Below are 10,000 nucleotides of genomic sequence, written 5' to 3'. Positions count from 1 at the left end.
ACAGCCCATGGGTATTTCCACTGTGTGTGTGTGTGTGTGTGTGTTTAACTATTAAAGAAGTAAATAAAATGGCTGTATTTCTGGTAACTTTGCAGGGGAGTTATGGAGCTCTGCTCTCTCTTGAGTGGCCCCCCACCCCCATTCCTGGCCCCCCGTGCCATTACTGAGATCCCCACAGACCAGAACTGATTTACCAGCAGAACAGCCGCTATACTTCCCCATAAGCTCCTACAGGACTGTTTCACACATCTACATATCAGATCACATGTCTCACTGCAGTACGACGCAGCCTATCCCAGATTACAATCACGGCCAGCATGGAGTGTGTTTACTTTACAGCGGTACTGGAAGGTACGTTGGCCTGTAGTGTAGGAATTTCAAGCAGGAAAATGTCTCACTTTTGTTTTGGTTGGCATTCCATACACTGTCGGTGTGTCTGCATGCGTGTGTGTGTGTGTGTGCACGCGTGTGTGTGCCTGTGCACTTTGGTTTCAACTTCTCACCTTTAAACTGTTGGGTCTTGTCAAGTGTCACAGGGGCAATGTCATTAAATATGGAAGTGTTTTTATGTGTGCATGGGTCGGTATATATGTGTGAACGCTTACACGCATGCTTGCATATGTGTGTGTGTGTGTATGTGTGTGTGTTTGCGTGAAAATGTTACCCCCCCCAACACACACATACACACACACATACACACACACCCAGTGATCCGATCGATTTCCAGTAGACACCATACGTTGCATCATCTTTGTCAGATGGCCGGGTAACGTTGCCTGAGGTTGGTTTGTTGTGTGTTTGTGAAAATCAATGATGTCAAGCCTAACACACACACAAACACACACACACACACACACACACACACACACGCACACACATGTACGTGCACACAAACACGCACACACACACACACACACACACACACACGCACACACATGTACGTGCACACAAACACGCACACACACACACACAAATACACGCACGCATTCACACACACACACACACACACACACACACACACACTCACACACACACACACACACACACACACACACACACACACACACACACACATACACCTGCAATGATGAATTCTAAATGTGAAACCAGGCAGTGGTGAAGGGGGCTATATTACATACACTAGTGTCATGTCCAAATGACTTGCAGGTATATTAGAGAGCCATGGAAAACCAACAAAGGAAAGCAGCTGAGTTTGTGTCTTCATGTGGTTCAAGACTGCACAGCCTTTCTGCAGTCTGTTTGTATTCTCTTTATGTCTCACATTTAGAAGAAACACAAAGTCCAGGAGTAAGTTACAGACTTCATGATGCTTATCACCTAATCATTGTGTAATAAAATAGATGCTTTGGTTGATTGGAAGTTAGTGATTTCCTAACTTCTGGAAACCTGTTGGTTTATAGAAATAAATAAATATATATATAGAATATATAGATATAGAAATAAATATAGATATAAATATAGATTTATAGATATAGATATAGAGTTGTTTTCATATTACTCTCTGGAATATATTTGGAGATCATGTGAATTAGAATTCACAGTTATACTGCACCTTATAATTAATAAACTTTACATTATAATCAGTACACTTTATAATTTTTCTACTTTAATAGGCACACTGTGCTAGTACTGGGTCAGACCTCCTCTGCCTTCAGAACTGCCTTAATTCTTTGTGGCGTAGATTCAACAACGTGCTGGAAACGTCCCTCTGGGGTTTTGGTTCACATTGATATGATTGCATTACCTAGTTGCTGAAGATTTGTCAGCTGCACATCCATGATGTGAGTCTCCGCTTCCACCACATCATAAAGGTCTAATGGATTGAGATCTGGTGACGGTGGAGGTCGTTTGAGGACACTGAACTCACTCTCATGATTAAGAGACCAGTTTGAGATGATTTGAGCTTTGTGACATAGTGTGACATATTTTCCTGCTGAAAGGAGCCATCAGAAGATGCCCACCGTCACTACGGTCGTAAAGGGACGGACCTGGTCAGGCTGTGGTGTTTAAACAGAAAATCTCCACACACCCTTACACTGCTCAAGGTGCATTCACACCTCGGTTGTACTGTTGCCTTTCTATAACCAGCATAGCTGTTCTCCTCTGACCTCTGGCATCAACAAGGGGCATTTTCACCCAGAGAACTGCCACTCACTGGGTATTTTATCTGTTTTGGACCATTCTGTGTAAACCCTAGAGATGGATGTATATGAAAATGTGATGGATGGATGTGAAAATCAGCAATTTCTGCAATACTCAGAGCAGCTTGTCCAGTACCAACAACTGTGCCACATTCAAATTGAATCAGGTTTCTTCCCCATTCTAATACTCGGTTTGAAATTCAGCAGGTCGTCTTGACCATGTCTACAAGCCTAAATACACTGAGTTACTGCCATGTGATTGGCTAATTAGATATTTGCGCTGATGAGCAACTTCTGCACTGAACATTTGTGTTATAATATGCTTAACTGTATAGTGTGACCTCTTTTTTTCCGAGCATTTTCCAAGGAATTCTTTTTTTATATCACAGAACAGTAAGCAGTGTTTTCTACAGGACAGCGCTCTCAGAGAATACTCCACGACATGGCTGATGTGACAGGGCTCTCTCTCTCTCCAGTGAGGATGTGTGTAAGCGGGGTTTCACCGTGATCATCGACATGCGTGGCTCTAAGTGGGAGCTGGTCAAGCCTTTGCTGAAGACACTACAAGAGACGTTCCCTGCTGAGATCTGCGTCGCCCTCATCATCAAACCTGACAACTTCTGGCAGAAACAAAAGACCAACTTCGGCAGTGCCAAGTTCACCTTTGAGGTACCGCCGAGCGCCCTGGGCGTAGCCGAGCTGCTCTGCTGCCAAATGCTTTTACTTTGTTTGAAGGATGTAAACAATTACCTAAGAGGTCCAGTTAGCAGATGGGCCTTTTATAGAATTAAATTCCAGGCCTTCAATTTCCTAATTCAAGGACGCCAAGTATTAACCGTCCTGAATAATTCTCGAAAATCTTTGCTTTCCAATTGTATGTGGATTACTGATTGTGTGAAAATTATGTTAAAATATGTGACAAAAATATTATCTAGATTTTTGTTTGAACATCTCTGTGGTAAAGGCTTCATTTCCACTCTGTTCCTCCATGTTACGGGCTCGGTTGGGTCCCAGAGGCTTTTCTCTGAACAGAAGGAACAGAATGTCCCCCTTCTATGTACCTTACCCCGATCACACTCCGCTTTCCTTATCTGCTGCTGCTGACAGACTAGCATGGTATCTGTGGAGGGCCTGACCAAGCTCGTGGACCCTTCTCAGCTGACAGACGACTTTGACGGCTCCCTGGAGTACGACCACGAGCAGTGGATGGAGCTCCGTGTGGCGTTGGAGGAGTTCCTGGCCAGTGCCACACACCTCCTCTCGCGCCTGGAGGAGCTCCAGGAGCTGCTGGCGAAGAAGGAGTTCCCCGTGGATGTGGAGGGCTCACGGAGGCTGATCGAGGAGCACACGCAGCTGAGGAAGAGAGTGATGAAGGCCCCTGTGGAGGAGCTGGACCGAGAGGGCCAGCGGCTGCTGCAGTGCATCCGCTCCAGCGACGGTTTCTCGGGCCGGAACTGCATCTCGGGCGGCGCCGACTTCCAGAGTGTGGTGCCCAAGATCGCCAGCCTGCTGGACAAGTTGCACGGCACCAGGCAGCACTTGCACCAGATGTGGCACATAAGGAAGCTGAAGCTGGACCAGTGCTTCCAGCTAAGGCTCTTCGAGCAGGACGCAGAGAAGGTGGGTGGGGGTGGTGGGGGAGGGTACGGTGGGGGGCATGGGTCTAATTAGGCGGGTCTATTTAGACGGGTCTATTTAGGCGGGTCTATTTAGACGGGTCTAATTAGGCGGGTCTATTTAGATGGGTCTATTTAGGCGGGTCTATTTAGGCGGGTCTATTTAGGCGGGTCTATTTAGGCGGGTCTATTTAGACGGGTCTATTTAGGCGGGTCTATTTAGACGGGTCTATTTAGGCGGGTCTATTTAGACGGGTCTATTTAGGCGGGTCTATTTAGGCGGGTCTATTTAGGCGGGTCTATTTAGGTGGGTCTATTTAGGCGGGTCTATTTAGACGGGTCTATTTAGGTGGGTCTATTTAGGCGAGTCTATTTAGGCGGGTCTATTTAGGCGGGTCTATTTAGGCGGGTCTATTTAGACAGGTCTGTTTAGGCGAGTCTATTTAGACGGGTCTATTTAGGCGGGTCTATTTAGACGGGTCTATTTAGGCAGGTCTATTTAGACGGGTCTATTTAGACGGGTCTATTTAGGCGAGTCTATTTAGGCGGGTCTATTTAGGCGGGTCTATTTAGGCGGGTCTATTTAGACGGGTCTGTTTAGGCGAGTCTATTTAGACGGGTCTATTTAGGTGGGTCTATTTAGACGGGTCTATTTAGGCGAGTCTATTTAGACGGGTCTATTTAGACGGGTCTATTTAGGCGGATCTATTTAGGCGGGTCTATTTAGGCGGGTCTATTTTTGGCGCGAGCGTGTAATCACGGAGCTGATTTCCTCACGTTCCGTCCCTGGACGGCGTAAGTATTCTGCCTTACAGACAAACACATCTCAGGCGCTCATGTTTTGTAAAACAAACATTTTCTCTTACATTGGGTGACATTGTTCAGGAAGTCAAGAATCCCCCTGAAGTATGCTACATCTTACATCAAACAAGTTCTAAAAACCTGTCCTCATTTTCATTTTATTTCCCGAGAATGTCTAAATTACTTATCTTACAAAAGTCATCCTGCTAGTGTGGTGTGTGCTGGCCAAGCCGAGAACACAGACGAGCTTGTCCTAAGACCCGCCAGGGCGCAGTACTGATGAGATCGATGCGGATATCGCAGAAGGAGATCCCAGTTACCACGGAGACTCCATGCTGAACAGTAGCTTCGTTACTAGGGAAGTACGACGCATCGCCCTCAGGGGCTTTCACTGGGATGAAAACAGAGCTTCACACATGCACATGCCCTGCCATTAAAACTCCTCCCCTGGTCCTCCTCCTCCCACATTAGTACCCGCTGCACGTGGCTTGATGTCCTTGGACCAGATCCAGAACACAGCAAACTGGAACTCGCTGGGAACCCCAGCTGCAGTGCTGCGCTGGGGAACTGACACACAGTCCTGTTCCTATATGAAGGTGCCCGGCACCAAATTAGCCGTTCACCACGACATTTGGTAACTTGTACACCTGCTCTAATTCGAGCACTTTGGATCCCACGTTATTCTGCAGCAGGTTTGGAATTTTTTTACATCGTTACATTCGTCTCCGCTGACATGGAGATCTCTCATGGAAATCCCAGCGAAACCTGCTCAGATCTCCACATCTGCAGATCAAAAACATTAACGAAACAGGGCAGAGAGGGTCCCAGCCTCCATCTGTGTTTCCCTGCAAGCGCATGGGCTCTGGGCTGACCTCACGCTCGCCCTCCCTCCTGCTCCGATTACCGTGCGTTTGATCTCCGCCACGACAGCTTCTCTGGACATAAAGGTAGACGCCTCTAGGGCTGGTCGGAGGAGCTGGTTGAAGTCCTTCTCCGTCACGCGAGATCTTTCAGTAAAGATGAAGAGGCAACGAACGTCTGAGGGGACGCCTGAGGGGACGACGCTTTTGTTCTGATGATTACGCTTCTTTAGAGGACAATGGGCAATTTTTCAAAAATGACGTGAATCAAGGGTCAGATGCATTTTAAGACTTGCGCCATTAGTGCTGTGAAAGGAATAATGGTGAAAGTCAGGAGTGTGTCTTTGTGCCAGAGTGTACAGGAGGGAGTGTGTGTGCACACAGTCGCAGGGTTCATTAACGTGGCAGCCTTATTTCATTCAGCTGTCAGGCGCTTTTAATAGAACTTTGGCAAATCTGTAGTCAAATTTATTAGATTATTATATTTAATCAAATTATTATATTTAACATATTTCATATTTTGTGTAACGATGATCATTGGCTTTCACGTATAATAATTCCATATATATTTACACTCCAAATTCTTTAAAAATATTTATTTTTAAAATAATCCATTGTCACCTCCATTATATATATATATATATATATATATATATATATATATATATATATATATATATATATATATATATATATTAGTAGTACTATATATTATTATTAGTAGTAGAATTGTTGATGTTGTTTTTGTTTTAAATAAAGATAATCTGTTTTTTAAAAAATAAATAAATCTAAAAATCACAGAAGGCAGATGTAGTAATTAAGACCTTTAAAAGACCCTGGAGCTGATATCCAGCCATTATAGTACTTCATTAACTGGATACTTAAAAACATACTGTTTCTGCCGTTGCCATGGAAGCATGACACAGGCCGGCCTGTCATTTCACACTCATCTCGCACCCATCTATAAATGTGAGAGCATTGTCACCTGTCAGCAGATCTTTAGATGTTTTAACTTTGCCCGGTCCCATTTTCTCCTCTCACATACTGTGTCCCTGGTTCTGATGAATAAGGCCTGACTATATTATCAGGAAGGAATAAAGTGGCCTGTAAAAATGAGGAGCTGTAATGGGTCTGGACTTATTTCACCCCTCCTTCTCTGAGCCAGCGTGACCCTGCTCTCCAAGTGTATCTGGGGCTCTGGGAGTGGGAGGGGAGGTGTTGTGTTGGTCAGAGGGGAGGATTTCACCAGTGTCTCTGCTCATCCTGCATTCCCATCTGTCCTGACCCTGCAGATGTTCGACTGGATCGGCCACAACAAGGATCTGTTCCTGCAGAGCCACACGGAGATCGGCGTGAGCTACCAGCACGCCGTCGACCTGCAGACGCAGCACAACCACTTCGCCATGAACTCCATGGTGCTTTTCCATTTTGTCATATATGCAGTTTTTATTTGAGTTTTCTGATAACAGTGAAACTGATTCGGTGTAGGGGAGAGAAAGACTTCTGCTTTCCTAGACATGAGTGTGCGTGTGTGTGCTAGTGTACGCAAGTGTGCGTGTGTGTGCTAGTGTGTGCCAGTGTACGCGAGTGTGTGTGTGTGTGTGTGTGCGCGTGTGTAAACATTCCCATTATGCTCTAATATTGGTCCATTAGATATGAGAGAGAAGATGAGCGTGAACTGAGAAGGTGCATGGACAACCAGACGGCATCTCTGAGCTGGTGAATCAGCTGATCTTTTCATGCCCCATGTTCTGTGTTATACATGGTTACATGGTGACATACTTGGTTAAATGGCGACATACATGGTTTCATGGTGTCATACTTGGTTACATGTTGGCATACATGGTTATATGGTGTCATACTTGGTTACATGGCGACATACATGGTTTCATGGTGTCATACTTGGTTACATGGCGACATACATGGTTTCATGGTGTCATACTTGGTTACATGGTGTCATACATGGTGCACTTACATTCACATACGCACAATTCCTCAGACACCTTCTTCTAGTTTACCACTGGTCATCTTCTGACCTCTGACCTCAGGACCACTGCTGACTGAACATGATTTGGGTGATGGGTCATTCTCGACACAGTATTAATAACACCATGTTAGAACAAATGACCTTTTGACCTTACAGGGTGCATATACAAGGAAGATGTGTGTCTCATGTGTGAGGGTACACACACAGCAGCGTGGGCGCAGACGTTTGGATTGACTGACCGATGTCCTGTTCATGACATGGCCACATGTTTCCTGCAGAACGCGTACGTGAACATCAATCGGATCATGTCTGTGGCGACGCGGCTGTCAGAGGCAGGTCACTACGCCTCGCAACAGGTCAAACAGATCAGCGCACAGCTAGACCAGGAGTGGAAGAGCTTCGCCGCCGCTCTAGACGAGCGTAGCACGATCCTTGCCATGTCCGCCGTCTTCCACCAGAAATCAGAACAGGTAAAGGCCCGACTCCAGAAGGCTGATAACAGTTCTGGTGCAATGCCAGGCCTGCGGGCCAAACTTGAAGAGTAGACTGGAGAATTCTGGTTTGAAATGATACTCGTTGTCTGTTAACATTTAATCCAAACTTAACTGATGCCACTTCCTCTCTTTGCTGAGTGTGTGTGTGTGTGTCTAGTTTCTTTCAGGTGTGGAGCCCTGGTGTAAGATGTGTAATGAGGGGGGTCTCCCCTCTGAGATGCAGGACCTTGAGCGAGCGATTCACCACCACCAGACTCTGTACGAACAGGTCACTCAGTCCTACACAGAGGTAATTACCCCCAGACTCTGTACCTCAGGTCATTCGGGTAGGGTAGGCAACTCTCTTACCCTCGGCCTCTTCTGCATATACAGAGTAAATGATATTCACGGTGGCAGTCATATATTTCTAATTCATTTCACACTATCCATTTTGTACAGTATCTATCTGTCCTGATAGATAGATAGATAGATAGATAGATAGATAGATAGATAGATAGATAGATAGATAGATAGATAGATAGATAGATAGATAGATAGATAGATAGAGAGATAGATAGATAGATAGATAGATAGATAGATAGATAGATAGATAGATCGATCGATCGATCACTTTATTAATCCCAGGGGGAGATTGACACTATCTGTAGTCATATATTTGTGCACAGATGGATTTAAATCTGTTCATCCTACTAATAGACTGAATATTTATTTTTTCCTGTAATAATATAACATTCAGTATTTTTGCATGATTGTGTTCTTTCTACCCTGTAACTGATCACCAGGTAGGTGCACAGAGTCTTGACTATGTGCGGTGTACACAGGTCAGCACAAATCCATCCTTCCAGCAATCTTACTCACTCTTCTGGCAATAGGAAAAGTCGTAACGCAGTCTGGATTCAGGGATATTTCCTTTTTTCTCTTGTTCCCCCACCTGAACGCTGGCCTACGAGGGACGTGGTTTGTTGTAGTTTAAACAGAAATATGGCGTGTGGTGTTTTTCGGATGGAGATTTCAGTGTTACGTGCTGCTTGTGGATGCAGCTCTGCTGTACAATCCAGTGGTGTCTGCCACGTTTCTCTGGTAAAAAAACATGTTTTTCAGACAAGGTGCCACGGTGACGTTTTTTAGCTGTACTGGATCTCAATGACCTTTGGGGTCAGGGTCTATGAGTTCAGAAACAAAAAGAAAGATTTTCCTGTAAGGTCAACTAGAGGTTAGCATTTGCGGTGACATTAAAGAAAAATGTAACTTTTATGCCTTGTTTAGGAGCCACCCACAAACAGAAAATTATTTTTGTCCAATGTTTGTCCTTTTCATGCCAAAGAAAGAGTAAACACCCAGCAAGCGTTTGCCATAGAAATGTGACTGTGGCTCTAACAAGGTGGACTTGTGGAGAGAGGAAAGTGCGTTCACGGAGATGTTTAAGATGATCGTGTGTGAAATTCGGCCATTTTACCTCCATCACAGTGACTAATAAGAGCAGTGTGTGATGTGATGGAGGGTCAACTTTCGTCCTTAAAGGTGCCCATCTGTCTCATACAGATCAAGCCTGCATTACCAGTAAGGCTATGGAATATTACATGGGAAATAAAATGAAATATAAATGAAAAATTAACATTTTTCTTTGTTGTTGCTATGGCAATAGCACAGGAAAGCACTCTCTCCATGTTCTTGTCTTTGAGGATGTTCTAATTAAGTTTGTCTTTGCGTTCGACAGCTTTGCGTTAAGTAGTAAGACTGGAAGAGACACTGTAATTGGACGGGAGGACATTCATCCAAGCCAGAGAGGTTCCCAAGTTGACCGGCAGCCGTGTTCAGAATTCCGACGTTCCCTGTCCGCTTTGCTCACCTTGTCTTATTTCATTTGTCTGCCTGCCCACTGCCTGTCTGGCCCCGCCCACTTTGCAGGTGAGTCAGGACGGGAAGGCGCTGTTGGACGTCCTGCAGCGGCCGCTGAGCCCCGGCAATGCCGAGTCGCTCACGGCGACGGCAAACTACTCCAAAGCCGTGCACTGCATCCTGGACGTGGTCCACGAGGTCCTCCATCACCACCGACGCCTGGAGAACATCTGGCAGCATC

At 45.4% G+C, this 10,000-nt stretch overlaps 1 protein-coding gene across 7 annotated transcripts in view; it reads left to right on the top strand.

Annotated features, from left to right (window-relative positions):
• The window catches only part of kalrna (kalirin RhoGEF kinase a), a 139,145-nt gene that overhangs the window by 59,527 nt on the left and 69,618 nt on the right, over window positions 1-10,000 (top strand). For all 7 annotated transcript variants that reach the window (XR_014123469.1, XM_081713697.1, XM_035536268.2 and 4 more), the window contains exons 4-9: window positions 2,639-2,831; window positions 3,270-3,782; window positions 6,732-6,854; window positions 7,705-7,896; window positions 8,078-8,209; window positions 9,829-10,000. The exon at window positions 9,829-10,000 is cut by the window's right edge and continues 59 nt beyond it. Coding sequence is in view for 6 of the 7 variants with exons in the window: in XM_081713697.1 (XP_081569823.1) it covers window positions 2,639-2,831; window positions 3,270-3,782; window positions 6,732-6,854; window positions 7,705-7,896; window positions 8,078-8,209; window positions 9,829-10,000 (1,325 nt within the window). In the remaining variant the exon portion in view is untranslated. The remainder of the gene's footprint in view (window positions 1-2,638; window positions 2,832-3,269; window positions 3,783-6,731; window positions 6,855-7,704; window positions 7,897-8,077; window positions 8,210-9,828) is intronic.

This window comes from Electrophorus electricus, chromosome 4, assembly GCF_041902795.1.
Source record: "Electrophorus electricus isolate QZ-2024a chromosome 4, ASM4190279v1, whole genome shotgun sequence".
NCBI lineage: Eukaryota > Metazoa > Chordata > Actinopteri > Gymnotiformes > Gymnotidae > Electrophorus > Electrophorus electricus.
Note: the sequence above shows the minus strand (reverse complement) of the source record. Positions and strands in the feature narration are given on the sequence as shown.